Consider the following 26,501-nt stretch of genomic DNA (forward strand, 5'->3'; position numbering starts at 1 on the left):
AGATGTCAACAGTACATTGCTTGTGGTCTCATGACGCAACTCGAAGTAATACGTGGATCTAAAAACAAGCACAAGCAGGGGGAGGGGAGAGAGGAGGGGGCCATGCGCGATTCCCTTGTGGGAGTGAGCAGCAAGGCGTGATAATTGCTAACATATGGCACCAGCTGCTCGCTCCCGCAAGTGAATCGCCAGACGTGCATGCGTTTCCATTGGAAGCAATGCAATGCGTGCACGTTTTTGCCGGGAAAGCTGTGCCGATTGCTAAAGGTCTCTTTACTATGCAGCGCATAAGCGCTGCGTAGGCGAGACCTAAAAACAAAGGTTACAGGGACTTTATAGTTAGGCTGACATTTCACTTGTGCAAAACCAGAGAAATTCAGCAGTTATAGTTAGCTGAACTAATTATAACTCAATGCACTGCTTATGTCATCACGTATTACGTCACTCATGACATGGTCAGTGACATCACTGATGACATCTCAAATGACTGCAAGCCATATTAAGCCCAGGGAAACCTATCCCCCAGGGCCTTTTTACATTATAAATCAAAGGGGGTTCTGCATGATCCATCACTTCAAGCCTTTTTAGACCCCAGGGACCCTATCCCCTAGAGCTATATCTAATTAAAAACGGGAGGGGCCGGGGTCCCCATACCTGGGGCTGTATTTCAATAAAAAGAGGTGGGGGGTCAGGCAGCCACCCTACCCCGAGCCTTGTATGGGGAGACTCCATTAGATGGGACCAAGTAATTAATAAAGGGAGAGGCGTATGCATTCCTCCTCCCTGAGCCTAAAAAGGCCCCAGGGAGCCCATCAAAAATTTTAATAAAAATGAAGGGGGGCGCGCTCTCCCTCCCTGAGCCATTTTTGGCCCCACGGAAGTCCACCTCCAGGGCCCAATTTATTTGAATAGGGGAGGGAGTGCATGGCCCTTATTCCTAAACTTTGAAAAGACCCTGAGGCCCCCACCTCCAGGGCCTCTATGGACACTAATTAAATTGCAGCCCCGGGGAGCCCACCCCCTGAGCTGCATCTAATAAGGGTAGGGGTCAAGCAACCAGCCTCCCCTAGCCATTATAGGCCCTGGGGAGCCCACTCCCGGGGCCTAAATTATTTAAAAGTGGGAACGAGCTCCCCGAGCCTTGAACATTATAATTATGTTTAGAAAACATACTTACCTGCATGGTATGATAAAGGCACAAATAATTTCCTCTCTGGTACTTACCTAAGTGGCAAAAGCTACATAGTAAAGTTAATGTGCGGTAAAGACTTCATTGTAAAGTCTGTTTCCCATGAAACTGCGTATGCACTAATAATTCAGTCGACTTCTGTACCTCAAACAGAGTAAAGTCAGAGTACACCCATCCTTCCATGAACGAAGATTACTCTCTAGAATGCACGCACATCTGGAGCACTTGGCCAGGTTTTGCCAATCTGACGGTTAGTAAAAATAGTGATGTAATGTGGAAACAAATGCAAACCTATTATGCTCATCTGTTTAGGGACAGAGCAAGCATTTGCTTGGTCTTGGATAACAAAAGATTCTAAGAAACCATCAGAAAGCATCTGCATCATACTCGGAAATAATTTTGCTTATGCGCTGCTTTGGCATTCCGGTGCATGCAGTTGCATTACCTGTAGTAACAGTGAACACAGCGCAGCAAGTACGTTTGTGCTCTGAAACACTCTGGAGAAGAAATTAGGGTTTTGTCCATACAATAATATTTTCCCTATGGATTCTGGGACATAGCGGTAAGTAGAATTGATTTATCTGTTCAAAAGGGAAGTTAGAAGCATCACATGGCATAGGCACACGCATGCACTCCCATTCTGTGCAGTTTTCTCTAGCAACCTTTGCAAACAAGACTGGCATTGAAGAGAGCATGCTTAAGATTTATGGTCATTCTCTTTGGGGCACCGCCCTCAGTCTTTATATGTTAAAATACATAGTGACTCAGCTGAAGAGTGCCAGGCACAAGAAAAAGATGCCAGAATAAATACATTAACATGGCCACAGGAACAACGGTTGCTGCCCTCCTATGGCCCAATTCAACTTGCCGGATTTTCACTTCCGTTCCGCTGTGCTCACCCTACCCGGAAGCTTTGTATTTACATTTATAATGTGCGGAGCTACCCAACAGGGTCTCCCGGCGCTGGACGTGTGGAGGCTGCAACAGCTGAACAGAAGCAAAGAAAGCACTACAAAGCTTTCCACTTGCACACCGAGTCGTCATGCCGATTCAATGCAGTGACCACCTTAACCAATAGGAGTGTTGAAATAACACCTAGGTCTGTAGTCTAGCTCTCTAGGCTCAGAGCTGTGGAAGAAGCACCATGCCCAGAGGCATGGCTTGTTGCACCAGATCTGCTGCTGCTTGCTGCAGGCACACTTAGCATGATTCTCTGTTGCAGCGATTTTGGCAGCAGTACAGTCTTTTTTCTGTGGCATCCTGCAAGACTATATATTACCATACTTCACCTCCCTTGCACAACATGGACACTTCCTGTCCATGTATTACAATGGAACTACTTAATATCAGACTAGCTCAACTACTGCTCAGGTAAATGACGTTTAAGGGAAAGACCAACACAGCAGGGGAGTCAAAGCCTTCGCTCTGTATACTGTCTTTTAATACTCATGCGTTTATTACATGAGTAAGGAGATAAAGCTGTCTCTTGCCAGATCTAAAACAAGCATTTGCAATGCAATAGGTCTCGCATTTATAAGAGTTTGAGCTATTGGCATTGTAAAATTACAATGCCTTTTATTTATGTTTTTGTTTGAAAACAAATAAAAGGCATTGTCATTTACAATGTCAGTAGCATAAACTCGCATAAAAGCAGTGTGTGGAGTGCAGCAGTGTGCGGCGTGCAGCAGTGTGCGGTGTGCAGCAGTGTGCGGCGTGCAGCAGTGTGCGGCGTGCAGCAGTGTGCGGCATGCAGCAGTGTGAGGCATGCAGCAGTGTGAGGCATGCAGCAGTGTGCGGTGTGCAGCAGTGTGTGACGTGCAGCAGTGTGTGGCGTGCAGCAGTGTGCGGCGTGCAGCAGCGTGTGGCGTGCAGCAGTGTTTCGTGTAGCAGTGTGAGGCATGCAGCACTGTGTGGTGTGCAGCGGCGTGCAGCAGTGTGCGGCGTGCAGCAATGTTGTGCAGCATGCAGCAGTGAGTAATGCAGCAGTGTGCAGCAGATCGGTAAATATTAACTTGTGCTCTCATTTCGACCCTGTGACCTAAATTTTTACGAGTGCCTAACATTTTCCTTCAGACCCACCAAGCAGCCACCCCTAGCAGACAGGGCTCATTGCCTAAAACTATCCTGGGATTTGAACCCGCGCCGCGGTCAGTAGTCACACACAATGGAAAAGTTAATACATCAAGCCTTTTTGTTTGAGCGAGTCGCGCGCGCCCTCCGCGGGTGATCATGGGTAAAGTGCGCGCGATTACACAGACGCACGCACCTGCTGTCCCTTCTCGCAGACGCTTTTATAAACAGATAAGCTGAGGGGTGTCGTGGGGGAGTGACAGCTGACAGTCTCGATGGGATATAATGCCGGAGAGACAGGGTGAGGAGGGGCATGCTCTCCTCATACGTAATCTAGTCCATTGCCTTATTCTACCAGACACTTTCAATTTCTTTCCCTTTTGACAGTCAGTGAAAAAGTTCCGGGGAGCGAGACGTTTTTGAAAAGGAGAGCGGCGGTGATGTGTAGAAGGGGTTAGCACGTGAGGGAAACAGTCTCAGGCACGGATAGGAAAAAAACAGTGTGCATAGGACCAGGTAGGGACAGACGAGAACAGATTGAGCCACAAAAAAAAAATAGGTTGTGATATACATAAGAGGAAAGAAGCGATGATTAAGGGACAGAAATTGGGTTAAATCGCCGGGGACAGACGAAGAGATGGCGTAATGAATGACCAGAACTGCCTGCTTTGGAACTGCGTGTGGGGGGAGGGGCAGCTAGATTCGAGGTGACAAGAAGGGCTGGGCGAGAAGGGAATGTCAGCAACAGAGGAGCCCGCGAAAGTGAAAGTGATCGTGATTACGATCGCTATGGAGGAAAGACACATGGCGCTGCGCGCGTGCACGTTCACGTGCACTGTAGCTTTAGGCCACGGCAGCACTTTGAGAAGCCCACATATAAAATGTCTCTTCGAGCCTTTGGCTCGCGAGACCTAAAATGCTTATTGATGTAATATATATAGCATGGAAAAAAGTAAAATAGAATGTACGCTGGTATTGTTGTTCTTAGCGGCTGCGCCATTCCCTACGAGGCTGGACCTAGAGAGGTCTTTACAAAACATAATAAAAGCAGGGAGGGCTGAGGACAGCACTGAACCAACTTGGGGCAGGGATGAGAAGCAGCGTGAAGCAGGGTGAAGGGAAGCACGGTGATGAGAAGCAGCGAGAAGCAGGGTGAAGGGAAGCACGGTGATGAGAAGCAGGGTGAAGGGAAGCACGGTGTTATGGGATGAGAAACAGGGTGAAGGGAAGCACGGTGTTTAGGAATGAGAAGCAGCGTGAAGCAGGGTGAAGGGAAGCACGGTGTTTAGGGGTGAGAAGCAGGGTGAAGGGAAGCACTGTGTTATGGGATGAGAAACAGGGTGAGTGGGAAGCAGAACACAGGAGAGAACTAGAAAAAGTGCACCCTACAGAAAAGGCCAAATAAAGTTCTCTGGATGCGACATATGGAGGATTCTGTGTAATACATTTGTTCTTTTATGGATTTCAACAAAAATCATCAGAGGAGAAGTTTGAAAAATTCAAGACACAATGAATGATGCAGACACACAAATAAGTTTCCCAAATGTGTGCTGCTGTACAAAGGGGGCTCGGTGCTTGTGCACGTTCACACGGAGATACATGACAAATAAAGCAGTGTGACTGCAAACAAAATGAGCAAAGAAACCCTATGGGTAGATGATAGATGTTCCTTAATGCCCATCCAATTATCAGTCCATCATGGGAAAAACAGACCCTGGCCTCTCAGGTGGGAGCTGTGATGTTGTTTGTGTTAAGATTTCAAATGTTTCTTAATCTTGCCTTTCCTAAGAGTATTTGCTTTTTCACGGATGTTGTGTTTCTGGTTTTTCATGTGGCAAATTACTCCCGTGTATGGTGTATTGTGAAAAGGGTCGCCAGTAGATGTGTGTGATTTCAGGTTGTGGGTGAGTGTTTATAGCAGGCGTGATTGTGAGCCGTGGAGTTCAGGCCCAAGGCAGTGAGGATTTTTCAGATCCCCAAAGCAGGTGATAGAGGGGTTCAGAGTGGGTGCTCATCCAATCTTTGACCTCTCTGCAGAGCACACAGAGCAGTGGTGGGGTGTGCCAATTGTTGTGTGTGAAGGAGGCACACAGCTGTCCAAATATTGACAGGGCGAAAGTGAAAGAAAATGCAGTGTTTACATGTGAGTGGGTGCCGTGTGTGTGGGGGAGATCCGTAAAGTCAAGGAGATGCAAGGACGGACATGCAGGAGAGAGTGAAAACAGGACGCTGAAGAGAAAGTAGATGAGATGCGCAGATGGAGGGCTTCAGAAAGATGTAAGGAGAAGGGCGCAAGTGTCACGAGACTGCAGAAGGGATGAAGGAAGAACGGGAGTGATTGAGACACTGCATGTCCCTTTCACAGGCCGTAGAAATGCTTCATTCACAGTCTGCTTAAAATCTGCGTATATTACAATGTAATGTAATATACTTGTTCTAGTGTGTAGCTCGTATAATCTTCTGAGCCCTGCGCAGCTCTGCCTCTGGGCTGGCCGGATGTTTGCCGTGTGCAGTCCTTATGCCATCCTGGGGTTCTCATGGTTTGAATCATGCCACGGCCTTTGTTGCCTGCTTCAGGCTTGGGATGGTGCAAAGGGATTTTCTCCTGACCGAATAAAATAACTTGTTCCATAACTCTGCAGTGTCCAGTGAACTTAATATAAGGAAATATATAATGTAGTATAACATATAATGTAATATAACATATTGTAATGTAATATAACTTAATGTAATATATGTAATGTTATATAATTTAATGTAATATATACTGTAATATAATAGAGTATAATATACAGTGCAGCTCCTTGACTGAGGCGCAGGCTTCCGTGCCGCTAGTGTCGACACTGCTGAAGGGCTGGGCGAGAAGGGAGGGGGGAATGTCAGCAACAGAGGAGCCCGCGAAAGTGAAAGTGACCGTGATTACGATCGCTACGGAGGAAAGACACATGGCGCTGCGCGCGTGCACGTTCACGTGCACTGTAGCTTTAGGCCACGGCAGCACTTTGAGAAGCCCACATATAAAATGTCTCTTCGAGCCTTTGGCTCGCGAGACCTAAACAGTGCTGTTCGCCAGCCAAGACAAGAAAGATATGGATGGCAGAGACCTTTCAAGGCAAATATTTAAAATGGGTTGTCTGCCAGTCAGTGCAGTGGCAAACACAAAAGTGGATATTAGGACAAAATTATTTTGAAGATCATCACTTTAATTATTGTTTGTATTTGTGGATTGGCCGAATAGACAAACAAATCTAAGCCTCTGGTCTTTGCTGAGGGCAGAGGACATGCTTGAGCAGAGACTGTGAGTGACAGGACAGTCGTTTTCTACACTAGAGGGAAGCTTCTTTTGCCCTCTCCTGTAGCATAGGAATGATAAGTTGACAGGAAGCAGAAAACAGAGTCTGCAGTACAATTAAGTAATTATAAGAAATGTTCACTTTACCATAACACTGTAAGCCGAGACATTTTAAGGCACGGGCAAAGTGGGCTCTGGCACAGGGCGCCAGCCTTTAAGGGGCCCCCTGATAGAGCCAGCTCTGTTCTGCAGAGAGTCTTGTCCATATGACCTTGAATAATTGTTAAACAGTTTTGTTTTAAACTGTGTTAATTCATTTTCAAGGTGAGATGTTGACTTTATGTTTCATGCAACATCCATAAAAAAGCTTCTTTTAGATCAAAACAGGACCTCACATATGAGAAACGGGAGGAGGTCACAGAGATTATTTGCAGTAATGTTAGTCAGCTGCTGCTGGGTTACTATATTGAAAACACGTCTCTATTCCTGAATATTAGGTGTAAGCACATTTGGTATCTAAACAAGGGTGCCAGTGCACTGTCAGGGACCTAACCAAAGAGGGCATGAAAGAGCTGACATTGTAACAAATTCAAAGCTGTTATCAACAGGGGCCCCCAAAATATGTTTGGCCCATGGCCCCCAAAATCCTTAAGATATCCCTGACTGTAGGTGATACACAGCAATATGAACTTCATTCACTGCAGCATGTGTCTTCCATTGACATCTCAGACCATCTTCGGTACTTACGTTTGCCTTGTTCTCCTTCCACACCTTCACTTTCTGTGTCACTCGGAAAAGCCCAGGGTTGGTGTGCGGCCTGAAGTTGTTGAAGAGCGTCCTCCTGCTAAAACAGACACAGCATCAACATACGTCCATGAATCTGCTGCTGTTTTGCTTTCAAATCCTATGATGTCTAGTACTAATGTTTAATAAAGCAATACATAGAAAGTTGTGGAGGTTTTCTGCTTCAATTAAATTGAAAAGAAACCATCCTAGAAACATTTTAGTGTGTATAGTGGGAAAAGTAAGTTTAGGTCCTGTGTGCCCAGCAGACCACATGGGCGGTTCTCATCCACCCTGTGACTACAGGGCATGTACTGATGTCATGCAGAGTAGACAATGGGCACAAGGTGTGGCCTTCGTTAGTGTCCAGAACCCCTAGTGAATTGTTGTAGAGGTAATTTGTGATGCCTGCTAGTCACAGTGCATGGCCTTTGGCCATGCCCTGCTACCATTAACTCTACCTCAGATGGAAGCTAGGTCTTCAAATGAATAAATTCACTGCAACATTAACGTCCCTCTCTCCTCCTCTTGTCATGCCATGATCCCAATTACACGCGGTCTCTGGTACATGCAGTTACTGTGGCTGATGTAGATAGTGTCTCAAATTGCATTTCAATTGCTGTTCCAGTAGTAAGTTATCAGAAAACAAGAATACAAGAAATGCTGCTATATAGCTGTGCTTCTTGGGTTTGGTTGGTAGGGGTACTGTACTGGCCTTGGATGAAGGCTCTTGACAGAAGGCATTAAGGCCATGGTCTAAAGCCCTGTCCTCTAGACAGGTCCTGTTGGGAACTGTGGAAAGGTTGTTTGGACGTAAGTTAGATTCTGTGCCCAGTGCCTCTAGAGCACAGATGGAGGTCATGCATGTCAAGAATTCGGCACAAAGGGAGAGGGTATAGTGCACGGCTGAGGACCAAGCACTGTGCCCTGTGGCCTTTGAGCATATTTGAAGGTCATGTGTGGCAGGCACTGGAGGTCGGGGATTGGGCCTAGGGCACAGGGACAGTTTTCTGGGTCCAGTGCCTGCATCTCATGCTGAAGGTCATGATCAGTAGGCACAAAAGGTAACCAACAGTCATGCACTGCCAGTGCAGCCTCAGCATGTCCATGTGCCTGCTCAGAAGATACACGCTGCAGGAGTACCGCTCACATGGCATGGCCGACTAGCATGACATTTGCCTAGTGTTTAGAAAATTCTTCTTGATGACATGACCTTTGGGTACTTGGGACAAGTCCCAGGGCATTGCCCTATACTTTAGTTGAATGGATCCTATGGTTATGATCCAAAACCAAAAGACGGTAAGAGGAACAACTATGACACCCCATGATAAGCCGTCAGCTGCTATATTGAACCTTCTGTAATGTACTGCAATGCACTTTATGGTACATTACAGTATAGGAAGCCCAAGGACGACAGGTTAACCCATCAGATTAAATTATTTATGAGCCTCTAATCTGACTCCAAGGGCTATAAAAAGAGGAAATCAATTATCCCCATTCCGTAATACTGATCAATGGGAAAGTTTGACGTTTTAAACCTGGGCAATAGCTGCACACTGCTCCAAGGCCATACTCTACGTATGCATTTATTGCTGGGTATCAGTGGATCGATACAGGTCATGTTCATACAGAGTCTCAGAATAATGACACTACAATGAACAGCTGAAATAACCCACTAACCTGTGTAGGCACAAACCGATCTTTATAAAATGAAGAATAAGGGACTCAAAGCTTGATACTTATCATTACCCTTTATTTCCTGAGCATCCAAAGTCTAAATCTAAAATTTAGCCTCCTGGGATTAAAACCTTCATTAAAAAAACATTTCCCCACTAAAATGCGCCATCTCCACCATCAAAAAAATGCAGAAAATGCTCGAATGTTGACAACCATTTGAAAACCCCTTTACTCTTCTTTGCAACGTAATGGAAGCTGGCTAGCAGCACACTTTCATAAATCGGGGGGCTGACCAATTAGATGAAATAAAATCCTCACGAAATATCAATTTTCAATGTTACTCCTATCTGAAACTTTGTTCAAGGAGAGCAGTGGGCTTTCTAATGTATTGCAGGGCTCAGGTGCCCCTGAAGGTGTTGCAGCATTCAATGTTCCAATGGTATGGTGAAGGCACTGTGCTGCCTAACTCTTCGGGGTGTCAGGTTCCTGTTACAACTGGCTCCAACAAAAGCCATGCTAAGGGAGCACTGTCACTTCTCACCGCTTGAAATTCAAATTGTAAGATTAGCCATCTCAATTTGCACATTCCTTTTGTTCTGGTTCTCATGGTGGCAGTAATGAAAAGAGGGCCTTTTCGACCACAACCAGTGTAAGATAATGTTTACTTTTTTAACCTGGCCACAAAAAGGAAGACACATTTCGTTGACAAATACATTAGCTTTGTTAATGATCATAAAATCAGTTTTCTAGATGCCTACTGGATCATATCGGTGGATTTTAATTTAAACCTCACAATGGTCAAGGAGAATGACCTGATCCACTGGCAAAATAGAGTGTACAAGATCCCAGGAAGTGCTCATCCATCTCAGAGGAAGCATCAGCCATTGGTCTTGGACTTTTTCTCCATGGCTTGGGAGTTTGTGGTCTAAATAGTAAACTAACCTCAGAGAAGCATTTTTAATACATTCTCTCACCACATAGGAATGCGGGTTTGGCCCATACCTTTGTTTCATAGGATTGCTTTTCATGTATGCATGCCTTTCTAACAATAGAAAGACTAGACAGTGGTCATTACCTACAGTTATTAGTTGTTAGCAGTGCAGCATGTCTGGTTCCTTTATAAATTAAGTTTGGTAATCTTTGCAGCAATGAAGCTTTAAAAAATGGATAAAGCAGTCTACTGAAAATGAAGCAAAGCTGTTATAGGTAGGGTGGGGGGGAATCAACCATTTATTAGGCAGCAGTTTAAGGGATAGAATAACATCATCAGAACAGAATATCAAAGTATGTGGAAAAAAACTGTTTTCTTTACGTGAGTTTTTCCTACTCAAAGAGCTCAGCCATTAAAAACGTCTGCCTTAATTGTTGCAGCAAACAACTGGCATTCAAAGACTCTTAGGAGGAAAATAAGTTTCTATTCATGGAAGTAAGAGTTCTGAATAAATTGTCAAGCAGGATTGCTCAGGTAGACAAGGTATACTTATTGAATGTATACCAAAGAGGGACTTGGGGAGCAAGACAAGTTAAAACAGTTTTGGAGTTTGAGGTGCCAACATGGCCCAGTGTAATAATATTTCATCTGCTGCATGGACTGACTACAAATGGGTGATGGTCAAATACTACAGCTACACCACAGTAATTCCATCTTGGTAATGAACAATTTAAAAAAAACAATACAACCTAGAATTTTCACGTGGCGAAACAGCTAGAAAATATAAGAAAAGATGGGGCACTAATGTCTGCCAACAGCCATTTAAACAAATAATACAACATATTGGGTTTAACGGCTCGATCCAGTTTTTAGGAGCTCTCGCTAAAGAAATTTAATCCCTGAGTCATGGAGGGTTTCAATTCTATATCCATTTTATAAGAAAGGCCCCATTAATAATCTGCAAATTATCTTCCATTTGCTCTCAGAGACATAGAAGGAAATCTCTATGCTGAGATCCTTCTGCAAGAATTAGAAAGTTAGGCATGTAGACATCAAATGACCCCCATTATCAAACGGGTCTACTTTTATATCCACTCTTCGGCTCCTTGAATTTAAAGATGCATTCAGTTGAGTGTAGAGAGGGAAACGTGCCAGAGGACATTGGGCTGGGGATATTGTGATCTCTGTTAAGAGCTATTGAAGCCCTATTTTGAGGCACATGGGTGAGGGTACAATTATGCGCCAATGGGAAAATCCCTCCAAAGACCACGACCACGAGAGGCTTGAAACAGGAGTGACTTCTATCACCCCTACTGCTCAACCTGTGTGTCGCAGACCTTGTAGATTAAATTGAGGCAATATATTTTTTACTCTTAAATTAGGTTAATTTCCAGACCCAGTACTTCATAGACACTGTTTTTCTAGATAGCGCCTGTATTGTCCTGCAGCAATAATTGACTTCCCTAAAAGACTAATGCCATCAAAACACAATGGAAATTAGCATCTTCATGACCAAAGTGATCATTTTGTAAGAAGGTTTTTGGTAAAGGGCTCATGGCTCTTGATGCAAACCAAAACAAAATATAAATACCTGGGAGTCTATCTGGATGAGAGGGGATGTAATCTGCAAAACTGCCTTATTTGAAAATTCGAGTAAGCACATTATTCTATGCACTCTGCTCGCTGTTTCAAATGTTTTCTTCCTATTTTAAAGCTAGTGAAAGATAAATTCCCACCGGTTCACTTCTTATATTCAAGAGTAATTTGAGGAGATGTGTAATAAGAGGTTTGATGTCACTCAAAGTAATCTTATCAGGGAATAATTTAATTTCAAGAAGTCAACATCTCAGGCCTAAATAGGGCTTGACTTTTTTTCTGATATGCCAATGAGGCAGGCTGCATATCTTACCATAAGCCATTAACTTAACAATGCAAAACATGGTTGTTAGACCTGGCATATCTTGGCGTGATTACCCCTGACTGTATGCCTCTATCTCCTTTGTTTTTAGATGCTTTGAGTACTTTGCCACTGCTGATCAGGGTAAAAGTGCAAGGGATCCCTATGTAAAGTGTAATGGTAATTGGTTGGCCATGATTAGAATGTTGGCCTTACTAGTAAAGTCCCTAGTGATGTGCACTGTGTGTGCAGGGGCTAGTAATGCAAAGACGCGCAGAGAAGGGAACTCAGGCCTTCAGTGTAGGGCCTGCGCGCAGAGTGCTAAATTAGCTTGTTGTCCGGACAAGTACAACTACTTGTCAGGCTTACTTTCCCTTTTACATACACAGGGGGAACCCCAGGGCAGGGTGCAGTGTAGATAAAAGGCAGGACATATACTGAGGTGTGTGTTATGTCCTGACAGTGAAAAACACTCCATTTCATTTTTCACTGGTGAAAGCAGGCCATTCTGCCCACTGGACAAAATGGGGGAGGCTGGGTATTGTGTGTGGTAGCCTAGTTTCCTGTAAGTTTATAATGGAGAGGTGAAGTTTAGTATGTATGAACTCACAGTGTCATAACACATCTTTCTGTGAAAGTGGTTTTGTCACTGTGTTCAGAAAACACTCTTTTAGAAAGTGGCTGAGTTTTGTCCTTTAAGCATTTCTATGTGTCTCTGCTGAATGTGGATTGATTATCTGGATCTGTGAGGTGAGAAGAGCTGGGAGAGGTCTTGACCCAGGGAGGGGTTGAGATGGCACCAGTCTGCCCTGCATCTGGAGAGTAGGGGTAGGAGAAGCCCAAGAGGTGAAAAGGCCTAGGCTGGTGCTATAAACCAATTGACCCATCTCCTGCTGAATGATTAAGGATCCAGACCCCCAGTATCAAAGGTAAAAAGGTGACACTGGGAGGGAGACACCCAGAACTGATTTAGGAGGGGTCATAGACCCCTGAGCACAAAGAACTTCAAAGACATGAAGGGGTATAATTAAGAGAACTGAAACCCCTAGAATTTGGTGTAGTTTTGAATGGCAAAATGGACCGGTCGAGTCTGCAAAGGCTTTGACCTCTTTCGTGGTCAAGAAGAACCTCTGCCAAGGAAGAATTTGCTGAAAAGCCTGCTGGATAGGACTGACCCTTGTTTCGTGATCTGGGGCTGGCCTGCAGTTTGTAGCTTTTACTAAGGAAGAGACTGAAGGGCCATTGCAGTGGGTGGTGTCCCCCCTTCTTGAACAGGACTGTACTTTGTGCTGTGTCCTGAACCCCAAGGGCCCGAAGTTAGCTGGCTCCCTGTTTGGAAACACAGGAGCATAAAAGTTTCCGGAGAAGTCCCAAGCAATGCGGTGTGCGCATGCTTTTGCAGCTTGAGACCCTCAGAAGTCGTGCCTTGTGATCGTGGGTATACAGGAGTAAAACTGAGTCACGGACACGCAGGGAGCATGTCATGGTGCAGCCAGGGCGTTGGTGAAGAGAGTCTGGTCATTGTGTGCACTGAGCGAGGAAGTGAAACTCAGACGCGCATGGTGCATGTCAGGGTGCAGTCGAGGTGTTGGTGAGGAGCACCTGGTTGTTGTGTGCACCAGGAGAAGAAGTGAGTCTCAGACGCACAGAGTGCGTGTCAAGGTGCAACCAGAGGTGCTGGTGAGTAGTGCCTGGGTGGTGTGTGCACCGAAATCGAAGTAAGTCGCCACAGTGCTGAGGGCCGGTCTCGATGTCTACTGAGACCACCGGAAGGAGGGTCAGGTCATCAGGCCCTTGGAGTGAAATAGTAGCGGCCCGGTCCGACAGCCCCAGAGGAGCTGAGCCACCGTCCCGAGCTCGCCATGCCGGAGTGGGAAGCGGTACTTTTGTGTCATCATTGATCCATGATTGGGCGCAACTGTTAACGGAGCACCTAAACTTTCGTATTACACTTTGCATTATTGCTGCTAACGAACTATCGAACTGTCGTATGATGCCTGACTTTATTTGTGCCTGACGAACTACATGCTGGGTGTGCTACGCACTGCGTTATTTTTCCTTTGCAGAGCACACGATTGTAACGTGGCGCATTGCATTATTTCTTCATCGCACAGTACAGGATTATAATGTGGTGCATTGCATTATTTTTCCATTGCACAGTACATGATTGTAAACACATTGCTTTGTTTCTTCCTTGCACAGGGCATGCTGGTAGTGACACGCATTACATTATTCCTTCTATTGCAAAGTACATGATTGTGGCGCTACGTATGGCATTGTTTCTCTATTGTACAGTACGGGGTATTTCGTTACGCATTGCTGTATTTCTTTTCTTTTGCAACGTGTGTGATTCTAGCAATACACATGCCTGACCTTTTGGGAACGGTTAGAAGTAAACTTAACTGTTGGTTAGGAGCGATGGTTGGGATTAGAACCTACCATTTCACCGGAAGGAATACTACCCATTATTATGTTGGTTTTGTATTGTGTGGTCCTATCGTATATCTTCTTATATAAAGATTATGCTTGTTTTATAAAAACTTGTGTGGAGTCGATTTGTGGTGACATCATTGGGTTGCTATGAGTGTGGTTGCACATACTTTACACTCGTGCCTTGGAGATAAGCCTGGCTGCTCATGCCAAGCTGCTAAGGGGGTGAGCAGGGCTATCTCAGACGATGTCCTTACTTAGCCTAACATTGAAACGAGGGGTCCGGATCTCACACCTGGCAACGGCGGTTTGGGAGAGGGACTCTCGCCTCCAGCATTTGGTGGCGGCGGTGAGGGATAAGGACCCCCACTTCCAACATTTCACGGCAGAGCGGTGGGATTTGATCCGAATGTAAATTAAATGCGTATGTGCAAAATCACTCACAATAATTGATGTACATCATAAATTGATCGCAGACCACCAAGCAACCACATATTGTGTTTTTAGAATTGTTGGTTCTAGTGTTGAGTAACCTTTAATCCACACATCATGTATCAGGGGGAGAGCCAGATAGCCGGTGAGGCTGAGGCTGCAGAATTAGAGTTTAACATTGAGGCATTGTTTACCTACAAGGTTGATCAGTTGAGGAAATTCTGCAGAGCTTTGGGATGTCCCAAGAAGAGAAGCACCAAGAAGGAGGAGCTGCAAGTGGCCTTGAGGGACGGGTGATGTTGAGGTGGATGGATGAGGATGACCCAGGGAATGGATTTGGTCCACAGGATTTGCCAGTGGAGGGACCAGCCGCAGGGGCTGGTAGTAGCCATTCAGGGACGAGTTGTTCACCAGAGAAGTTGGAGGAAAACCAAAGGGTCAGGCTGCATGAGTTGGAGGTGTTAAAACTTAAAACTCAAGCAGAGGAGAGCAGGAACGCTCTCGCCTTGGAAGAGAAGAGGATTCTTTTCGCTCATGAGTTAAGCATGAGGGAACTGGACATTAAGGGTAGACACCCCGAGCCCAGTTCAAATGGTGGCAGCGCACCACCAGTGCCAGGAGGGATGGTGTACACTCCCAAGGATTTAGTGCTAGATTACCAGAGGGGTGGTGCCATTTATGCGTGGTTCACGGCATATGAGATCGCACTGCGGATGAATGAGGTGCCTGTAAAGCTTTGGGGGGTGGACCTATGGAAACACTTTGAGGCTTCGGGGAGGGACGTTCTATCAACCTAAGAGAGGGCGGGAACCCTGACCTACGCCAACATGAGGGTGGATTTATGCCTCCGGTATGGGCTCACTCGTGAACAATATCAGCAGAAGTTCATGACCTCCAAGAAACTAGAATCCCGTACTTGGGTAGAATATGTGTACACCCGGGCACTGGATGGTTGGATGCTGGGCAGCAAGGTCAATGATTTTAAGGGCTTATGTGATTTAATCAGTTGGTAGCACTTGAGTAGTCTGTGTGTTCCTGGGCTGTGCCAGCATCTATTGGATACTAAGTAAGCTTGCTGAGGAGGCGGACCACTGGACTAGTACACAGGTCCACAGGGGATAGGGAGTACCACTGCTAAGAGTGTGCAGGGTTCCTCGCCGAGGGTGGGGGAGGACAGGGGTAACCACAAGGAGTCCCCTAAAGGGCCCCAAGGTAGTTCCGCCAAGAAAGGGTCCCAGTCTACCAAGGCCAAGAGGGCCTGGGCCTTCAAGGGCAAGAAGGAGCCCCGAGGTCCTCCTACATGTTGCTTCTGTAAGGAAGTGGGTCATATTTCCCATAAATGCCCCAAAACGTCATCTGCACCCACTGGTGCTCCAACACCTGGTTTAGTGAGTGTGGTGTTGGGGGAGGAATTGAGTCCTTGGAATGGGGAGGAGCAAGCAGTTATGACCCTGGTCTCCTTAGGAGATCAAGAGATGGTCCAGGAAATCTCTCTGCCTGAGAACACTAAGAAATACAGGCAGTGGGTGACCATCAATGGACGGAGAGTGGAGGCTCTGAGGGACACCGGTGCCAGTTTGATATCTGTCCGGTCTCAGGGACTGGTAGTACCCATTCAGGGAGGAGTTTTTCACCAGAGAAGTTAGAGGAAAACCAAAGGGTCAGGCTGCATGAGTTGGAGGTGTTAAAACTTAAAACTCAAGCAGAGGAGAGCAGGAACGCTCTCGCCTTGGAAGAGAAGAGGATTCTCTTCGCTCATGAGTTAAGCATGAGGGAACTGGACATTAAGGGTGGACGCCCCGAGACCAGTTCAAATGGTGGCAGCGCACCACCAGTGCCAGGAGGAATGGTGTACATTCCCAAGGATTTAGTGCTGGATTACCAGAGGGGTGATGCCATTTATGCGTGGTTCACGGTATATGAGGTGCCTGAAATGCTTTGGGGGGCAGACCTATGGAAACACTTTGTGGCTTCAGGGAGGGACGTTTTATCACCCTTAGAGAGGGCGGGAACCCTGACATACGCCAACATGAGGGAGGCTTTATGCCTCCGGTATGGGCTCACTCCTGAAAAATACCGGCAGTAGTTCAGGACCTCCAAGAAACTAGAATCCCGTACATGGGTAGAATATGTGTACACCCAGGCACTGGATGGTTAGATGCTGGTCAGCAAGGTCAATGATTTTAAGGGCTTATGTGATTTAATCAGTTGGGAGCACTTTAGTAGTCTGTGTGTTCCAGGGCTGCGCCAGCATCTATTGGATAGTAAGCTGACTGATCCCAGTAAGCTTGCTGAGGAGGCGGACCACTTGACTAGTACACTGGTCCACAGGGTATTGGGAGTACCACTGCTAAGAGTGTGCAGGGTCCCCCGCCGAGGGTGGGGGAGGACAAGGGTAACCACAAGGAGTCCCCTAAAGGGCCCCAAGGTAGTTCTGCCAAGAAAGGGTCCCAGTCTACCAAGGCCAAGAGGGCCTGGGCCTTCAAGGGCAAGAAGGAGCCCCGAGGTCCTCCTACGTGTTACTTCTGAAAGGAAGTGGGTCATATTTCCCATAAATGCCCAAAAAAGTCATCTGCACCCACTGGTGCTCCAACACCTGGTTTAGTGAGTGTAGTGTTGGGGGAGGAATTAAGTCCTTGGAATGAGGAGAAGCAAGCAGTTATGACCCTGGTCTCCTTAGGAGATCAAGAGATGGTCCAGGAAATCTCTCTGCCTGAGAACACTAAGAAATACAAGCAGTGGGTGACCATCAATGGACAGAGAGTGGAGGCACTGAGGGACACCGGTGCCAGTTTGATATCTGTCCGGTGTCAGTGGGTGTCTGAAGAGCAAGTAATTCCTGATGTGCATAACCCTGTAATGGCAGCAGACAATTCAGTGTGCCTCTGCAAGCGGGTGCTGGTTCCCTTTGAATGGGGAGGGGTCTCAGGTTGTTGTAAGTCCGTACATGCCTGTAGACTGTCTGCTAGGGAATGACCTGGAGAGTTCCCCCTGGAAGGAGGTGGAGCGCCAGGCACATTTGGAGATGTTGGGTCTACCTAAGTGGGCTTGTGTGACCACTCGGCGTATGGTAGCCAGTAAAGGTATTCAAGAGAACCTGGAGCCTGAAACAGTGGCCCAGATGCCTGCCAGTAAGAGAAGAGGCAAGGGGTGTGGGAAACCAGCCTCCACTGTTCCCACGGTCCAGGAGGAGGCACCCTTTGAGGGGGATGCCCTGGAGCCTACGTGGGAACAAGTAGCTGAACTGGGAGACCTACCCGGGCTGACCGAATGGCAGCAGGAAGGGGGGCCCTCCAGGGAAGAATTTTGTGAGGAGCAGAAGAAGTGCCCTTCTCTTGTAGGTTTGCGGTAGCAGGCAGCAAACCATGCAGCAGGTGATCAGTCGGGATCACACTTGATTTACTGGGAAAACAATTTCTTGTATAGTGAGCCAAAGGTGGCTGAGTCTGAGTCAGCCCGGGCGCTGGTGGTACCCCAGTGCTTCAGAGCCTTCCTATTGGGGTTGGCTCATAATGTACCTTTGGTGGGACATTTGGGGCAGGACAATACCTTTGAGCGGCTTGTCACCCACTTCTACTGGCCCCAGATATGCAAGAGTTCTGATACTCATTGTAGGACCTGTCAGACTTGTCAGGCGAGTGGTAAGAGTGGAAGGAAGCAAACGGCTCCCCTCCAACCTTTCCTTGTGGTCAGCACACCCTTTGAGAGGGTGGGCATTGACATTCTGGGGTCTCTGGATCCCAAGACAGCCATGGACAACAGGTTCATCCTGGTCTTGGTGGACCATGCCACCCGGCACCTGGAAGCCATCCCTCTCCAGACGGTGACAGTCCCCGTGGTGGGCCGTACACTGATGGGGATTTTCTCCCGTGTGAGGTTCCCCAGAGAGGTGGTGTCCGACAGGGGTACTAATTTCATATCGAGGTATATAAAATCTCTGTGGAAGGAGTGCGGTGTAACTTATAAGTTCACCACACCTTACCAGCCCCAGGGAAATGGTCTGGTTGAGAGGTTTAACCGGACCTTGAAGGGCATGATTATGGGTCTGGAGGAACCCATGAGGCGTAAGTGGGACGTCCTCTTGCCATGCCCGCTGTTTGCCTATACAGAGGTGCCACAGAAGTCATTGGGGTTCAGTCCCTTTGAGCTTCTGTATGGGCACCCGGTCAGAGGACCTTTGAGTTTGGTGAAGTAGGGCTGGGAGAAGGCTCCTAGAAACCCCCCCCCCCCAAGATGTATACCGCTACATGCTGGCCTTCAGGAACCAAACTAGGCATTTCAGGCAGCTCGAAGCCAGCCAGGAGGATATGAAATGGTGGTACGACCAGAATGCCACTCACTTCAACCTGGGCAGAAAGTGTGAGTGATGGTGCCAGTGGAGCCTTGCACGCTCCAGGACAAGTGGACTGGGCCTTATGAGGTGGTGGAGCACAGGAGCCAAATGACCTACCTAGTGGACTTACGGTCTCCTAGGAATCCTTTGAGGGTTCTCCATGTGAACCGCCTCAAACCACACTTTGAGAGGTCTGAGGTGACCATGCTCTTGGCTACAGATGACGAGGCGGAAGAGGAGAGTGAACCCCTTCCTGACCTACTGTCAGCCAAAGAGAAGGATGGGTCAGTGGATGGGGTGTACCTCTCGCCTACCCTGACCCCAGAACAACGGAGGGACTGTCGTCAGGTATTGGGTCAGTTCGCCTCCCTGTTCTCCCTGACCCCAGGAGTCACCAAATGGTGCGTCCATGATGCGGACACTGGAGACAGTCTGCCTGTAAAACAAACATTTTACAGGGTAGCTGATAAGGTCAGGGCCAGCATCAAGGAGGAGGTTTCCAAGATGCTGGCGCTAGGGGTGATTGAGCCATCCAGCAGCCCCTGGGCCACCCCAGTGGTCCTTGTGCCAAAAGCTGCTGCGCCGGGTGCCACTCCCGAACTTCGGTTCTGTGTGGATTACCGTGGGCTCAATGCAGTCACTAAGACTGACGCGCACCCCACCCCCAGAGCTGATGAGCTTGTGGATCAGCTGGGCGCTGCCCGTTACCTCAGTACATTTGACGGCCTTTCTAGGACTCACTGGGTATTAAAGACAGTTCATGAAGGGGTATGGCACATTCGTTGCCCCCTTGGCGGAACTGACATCCAAGAAACAGCCCAAGAAGGTGGTCTGGACTGATGCCTGCCAGACCGCCATTGATGCCCTGAAAACTGCCATATGCACTGCACCCATGTTACAGATGCTGGATTTCTCCAGAGAGTTCATAGAGCAGACAGATGCTTCAGCGCAATTGGGTGGGAGCAGTACTCTCACAATTGAACGAGGGCTTGGACCAACCTGCAGCTTTCATTAGCAGAAGGCTACTTCCCAGGGAACAGAGGTGGAGTGCAATTGAAAGGGAAGCTTTTCCTGTGGTATGGGCACTGAAGAAGTTGAGGCCCTACGTGTTTGGGACTCACTTCCCAGTTCAGACAGACCACAGGCCCCTCAGATGGTTGATGCAGATGAGGGGTGAGAACCCAAAACTGTTGAGGTGGTCCATCTCCCTACAGGGGATGGACTTCACGGTGGAACACCGTCCGGGAACAGAACACGCCAATGCTGATGGTCTGTCCAGATTTTTCCGCCTTAGTGATGAGAACTCCCATGAGGGTGGGTAGTTCCCCCCACTTTTTGGCTGGAGGGGACGCGTGTTAGACCTGGCATAAATTGGCGTGATTACTCATGACTTTTTGCCTCTATCTCCTTTGTTTTTAGATGCTTTGGGCACTTTGCCACTGCTGATCAGTGTCAGAGTACAAGGGTTCCCTATGTAAAGTGTAATGGTAATTGGTTGGCCATGATTAGCATGTTGGTCTTACTAGTAAGGTCCCTAGTGATGCGCACTGTAAGTACAGGGGCTAGTAATGCAAAGGCACGCAGAGAAGGGAACTCAGGCATTCAGTGTAGGTGCTAAGTTAGCATGTTGTCCTGACAAGTACAACCACTTGTCAGGCCTTACTTTCCCTTTTGCATACACAGGGGGAACCCCTGGGCAGGGTGCAGTGTAGGTAAAAGGCAGGACATATACTGAGGTGTGTGTTATGTCCTAACAGTGAAAAACAGTCCATTTCGTTTTTCACTGGTGAAAGGCCTTTCTGCCCATAGGACAGAATGGGGAAGGCTGGGCATTGTGTGTGGTAGCCTAGTTTCCTGTAAGTTTATAATGGAGAGGTGAAGTTGAGTATGTATTAACTCACAGTGTAATAACACATCTTTCTGTGAAAGTAGTTTGTCACTGTGTGTTCAGAAACCACTCTTTTAGAAAGTGGCTGAGTTTTGTGCTTTAAGCATTTCTGTGTCTCTGCTGAATGTGGATTGCCTGTCTGGATCTGTGAGAGGAGAGGAGCTGGGAGAGGTCTTGACCCAGGGAGGGGTTGAGATGGCACCAGGCTGCCCTGCATCTGGAGAGTAGGGGGAGGAGAAGCCCGGGAGGTGAAAAGATCTGGGCTGGATGAACCAATTGACCCATCTCCTGCTGAGTGATTAAGGATTCAGACCCCCAGTATCAAAGGGAGAAAGGTGACACTGGGAAGGAGACACCAAGAACAGATTTAGGGAGGGGTCAGGGACCCCTGAGCACAAATAACTTCAAAGACATGAAGGGGTATAACTAAGAGAACTGAAACCTCTAGAATTTGGTGTTGTTTTGAATGGCGAAATTGACAGGTCGAGTCTGCAAAGGCTTTGACCTCTTTCGTGGTCAAGAAGAACCTCTGCCAAGGAAGAAGTTGCTGAAGAGACTGCTAGATTGGACTGACCCGTGCTTCGTGATCTAGGGCTGACCTGCAGTTTGCAGTTTTTACTAATGAAGAGACTGAAGGGACATTACAGTGTGTGGTGTCCCCCCCTTCTTGAACAGGACTGTGCTTTGTGCTGTGTCCTGAACTCCAAGGGCCCGAGGTGAGCTGGCTCCCTGTTTGGGAACACAGGAACATAAAAGTTTCTGGAGCAGTCCCATGCAACGCAGTGTGCTCATGCTTTTGCAGCTTGAGACCCTCAGAAGTCGTGCCTTGTGATGGTGGGCATACAGGAGTAAAACTGAGTCGCGGACGCCTGGTCGTTGTGTGCACCGAGCGAGGAAGTGAAACTCGGACACGCATGGTGAGTGTTGTGGTGCAGTCGAGGCGTTGCTGAAGAGCGCCTGGTCATTGTGTGCACCGGAGGAAGAGAGGAGACTCGGACGCGCATGGTGCATATCGGGGTGCAGCCAAGGTGTTGGTGAGGAGCACCTGGTCGGTGTGTGCACTGGGAGAAAAAGTGAGTCTCGGACGCGCATGGTGCGTGTCGTGGTGCAGCTGAGGTGTTGGTGAGGAACACCTGGTTGTTGTGTGCACCGGGAGAAGAAGTGAGATTCGGACGCACATGGTGCGGGTCGACGTGCTAGCCAAGGTGTTGGTGAAGAGCGCCTGGTCATTGTGCGCACCAGGAGAAGAGGTGAGACTTGGACGGGCAGGGTGCGTGTCGAGGTGCAAGCCAATAAAAAGAAAACACTATCCCAACTGGTAGCACTATAAAAGACAATTAGACATGTATGTACAATACATTACGTGGAAAGGAAAGAGGGAGACCCAGAAATAGTTTTGAAATGTGCACATGGCATCATATAATGAAATTGAAATTTAGAGATTACAGTTGTAGCAGCACTGTAGGTAAATAATGCGTGAAACAACCCGAATTGGACTTGGTGCTCAATTGTGTACGTGACACAAACAAGTGGCGACGCAAGTGACAATTGTGCATTCAGGGAAAACGGTGCAAATTGTGGATGTGAACAGATATATACATTGGACATTGTGACTCAAAAACAATGATTTACAATGTTGGATTTGCCAAAGTTGACACAATGGAGTCACAGAATGGCTTGCGCCATCATTTGCGCTGAGGAGACACCGACGTTTCGATCCTATCAATCAGGATCATCTTCAGGACTGGGTTGTCGTTAATAGCGGTACTGTACAGGGGGTGAAAGGAGAAGGGTCAGGGAGGGGAGAGGGAAGTTGTAGCGCATGTGGGCAAGGGGAGAAGGTGAGAATCATGTAAGAGGTGCCGCGTAGGAACCGTGGGTAAGGCCGGTGAAGAAGGGATGTGACCTGGGAGTGGGAGTGAAGGTGAGTCGACCGGAGAGCGGCCCTCCGGTATATGGCGGTGTATGGAGGATGACTAAGGAGGGCAGTGAAAAAACAGAAGGAGTAGTGGGTGTGAAAGAAGGAAATCACAGAGTTCATGGTGCATGAAAACGTTAGAGAAGGAGCTACGGTGGAGCGATCTGGGAAGAACAAAATCGCGGGATGGTAAATGCAAACAAATTGTATGTGGGCACAGCAGCGAATGGGTAGTGGAGGTTGTAGAATGAACGCTGCATGACAGGGAGGATTGGGGCGTCAATGATCAGATGTTGCGAAGGCAAGCTGAGTGGTAACAGAAGGGAAGGTGTGGGGCAATTGATATCTAAAGACGCGGTAAGTAAAACAGGCATGGTGAGCGTAAAGAGAAGGACCGTGGAGTACAAGAAAACAAAGAGGTGAGGAAAGAGCCGATAGGGAATGTGCGGCGCGTGGAGGGGAAGGGAAAGCAATGGGAGATGAGTGTATACCTGGATGGAACTAGAAGTCGCGTGCCGTGTAGATCGGCGTAGGGAACGGCTGTGCGGCGTCCCACGTGGAGGGAACTGAATTCAGAAAGCTGAGGAGGAGGAAGGTGGGGGGGGGGTTAAGAACCTGCATGGGCAATGAATAAACGGATGAAAAAGGGCATGGGAATTGCCGAGTGGTTACCTGGAAAACTCAAAAATTCGGAAGCCGGTCTGGTCGGCGATGAGGGAGGCTCCGCGGCATCCCAAGTTTGGGGAAACTGGATTAGGAGACCTGAGGGTGGAAAAAACCGGGGAGGGGGATAAGGCAGTGATCCTATGGGCCGGGGAAACTAAGGGAAGTTAGGTGCGTGGGCGCTTACCTGATGAAAACAGACTGAATCCGGAGATGGGGCAGTAATCAGGAAACCGCCACATTCGTGTGCGGAGTGTGGAGTAGGGCTGAGGTCTGGCTATAAGTTAGAAAAGCTCTTTTTGGGAATCTGCTTCACATCGGCGTGTGTACGTGTAGCGGGGGTGTGTCCGAAATGACGAGGTGGGGGGAAGGAGCAGGAGGAGGAGTGGGAAGGAGGGTTTAACCGAGACAGCATATATGTATTAATTACGGACAAAGCCGCGTTACAGGCATCAAAAACATTAAGACCCATTAATGAAGGTAACACTCGGGGGGAGTGGGACAGTGGCATACGAAGAGTGTGAGCCAAACTGGGCACAATGCAGTGTGTCCGGTTGGAATCATTAATCGTATGTGGATTGAATTACAAATAAATTACCTCGGTCAGCACAAAGGGAGGGTATGCATGAGGTTAATGAAAGTGTACAAGAAAATGAATAAACAGTTAAATGAACAAAATAATTAACAAATAGAGCCGTACAATTATCCAGGGGCAGTTTGGTCTATCAAATGTAAAGTGTAGTGTGTCAGGTAGACTCATCATATGTGTGCTGACCAACGATAAAGCAGGGGGGGGCAAAAAAATTGGTACAAAATAGGAAATATTTAATATATATTGTGTGGGCGGTGGCAAGGGTGTATAGGATAATGGACCACTTTGTGGTAGTAGGGAATCATGGTCAGAGTAAGATGGTGGTGTTCAATTTATCAATGGTGTTCAAGCCAGTGTTGACCGAGTTACATACGGTGATCCATTTGCTTTCGCATTTGTTCAAGAGGGCTTTGATGTCGCCGCCTCTGAAGGGTAAGGTAGGTTGGTCTATCACCTGCCAGGTGATATCTGTCTCACAATGATTTTTTTCAATGTAGTGTGCAACCAAGGGTTCCGTCAGGACTTTGCAGTGGATTCTGCTTTTGTGTTGAATTATCCGCTGTTTAATCATTTGGGTCGTCTGACCGATGTACAGGAGTTCACAGGGACAGCGAATTGAGTAAATGACATTTTCTGATCTACAGTTTGTTAGGGTCCTAAGTTTGTAGGATTTGTTGTTGGTTTTGAAATCTTTTGTGTTTACTGTGAGATCGCATACGGTGCAATTTTGATATTTGTAGTGTCCAATGACTGGGGGTAAACCCCAGGTGGCGGTGATAGTGTTCTTATCAGCAATGTTGGTAGGCCATGTAATAGCGTGTACCAGATGTGTGGCCAGATTGTTGCCATGTTGGTATGAGAAGAGAGGTGGTTCTTTGAATGTTTTGAATGTTCGTAGCAGGCTCCAGTTGCGTTTGATGATCTTGCTAATTTTGTTGCTGCAAGGGCTGAATTTGGAAACAAATGGTATCCTGGTCATGGTTTTCTTAAGTTGAGGTGTGAGGAGGTGTTCACGGTGGCAGTACCAGGCTCTCTTCCGTGCTCTCGTGACTAGACGTTTGGGGTATCCCCTGTCGATGAGTTTGTTGATGAGGATATCTGATTCGCGGAAGTAGTCTTTCCGCCATTTACAATTCCTGCGAATGCGTAAGAATTGGCCGAAGGGTAGCCCATCCCGGAGACCCCGAGGGTGATAACTTGAGTATTGAAGCAGGGTATTTCTTTCTGTGGGCTTGCGATAGAGGCAGGTGCCAAGCTTATCGGCTTCGGCACAATTGAGCACCAAGTCCAATTCGGGTTGTTTCACGCATTATTTGCCTAAAATGCTGCTACAACTGTAATCTCTAAATTTCAATTTAATTACATGATGCCATGTGCACATTTCAAAACTATTTGTGAGTCTTCCTCTTTCCTTTCCAAGTAATGTATTGTACATACATGTCTAATTGTCTTTTATAGTGTTACCAGTTGGGATATTGTTTTCTTTTTATCTACCTACTCTGATCCCAACGTGGTTTATGGGTTATACTCCCGTTATATACAAGATTGTGAGCAGTTGCTTAATTGTGAGAGTAAGTGCCCCTGTGGCCCTCACTTTCAGATCAATTCATTTGGTCGTATTTCTTTTTGACATATATCTGACACTAAGAATGTCTAGGGAGACTCTTTCGTACTCAGAAGGATACATCCAACGCCTAATCGGTGACCCTTCACTTCTCTCCGGGCTTGTGACCACCACCACTACAACCCCCACGCCTAATTCCTCCCGTGTGTTACTAGATAGACTTGATAACTTAAAGAAAAAACAAATCAGAACTGAACTCCATGCCCAGATGCTCACTGAATATCTAAAATCAGGTGTCATCCCGCTTGGCCTCCAAATCGGGAACACTCCAGCCATATTTACCCGAAATTTCGGACCAGCTTCAGTCATCTAGCCACAACCTGCTCACGCCATTGGATGGTTCTAGGAATGGACACAGCTATCGAACACAGCCGCAAAGAACTGGAATAGATAGCCGAACTTGAAAAACTCATTCTGACTGATACCACTATCACAGACGCCAAAAACCTCCTAGACAAAGTAAATACTACCATTTCCACCTTCCATACCTTTGAACTTAATAAAAAAATAAACAAAATCCAGAAGGACATCAAATTCTACAACGTAGAGGCAACATATCCCTACCTACGTGACGAATTCTACAACACCCCATACATTCCACCCAGGACCCACAACTGGGGCCGTTACTGTAACAACCAACAGATCACCTTTTCAGACTCTTCCAACACATCCATAGAGGACTCTGACACAAGTGACGAACCAAGCATATCACGAGCAGTCAGCAGACCACAACGCCTATTACCACCTGAATTTTTAGGACGAGGTCACGGGCGCGGCAAGCC

General features: G+C 47.3%; 1 protein-coding gene across 2 annotated transcripts in view; it reads right to left on the reverse strand.

Moving 5' to 3' along the window:
- The window catches only part of C5_1H8orf34 (chromosome 5_1 C8orf34 homolog), a 1,018,772-nt gene that overhangs the window by 89,803 nt on the left and 902,468 nt on the right, over positions 1-26,501 (reverse strand). The window contains exon 13 of one of the 2 annotated variants that reach the window (XM_085605488.1): positions 7,299-7,392. In XM_085605488.1, the coding sequence (XP_085461614.1) occupies positions 7,299-7,392 (94 nt within the window). Of the gene's footprint in view, positions 1-7,298; positions 7,396-26,501 lie in introns of both variants that reach the window. The other variant, XM_085605487.1, reaches the window with a different exon arrangement.

Source organism: Triturus cristatus, chromosome 5_1 (assembly GCF_964204655.1).
Source record: "Triturus cristatus chromosome 5_1, aTriCri1.1, whole genome shotgun sequence".
Classification (NCBI taxonomy): Eukaryota; Metazoa; Chordata; class Amphibia; order Caudata; family Salamandridae; genus Triturus; species Triturus cristatus.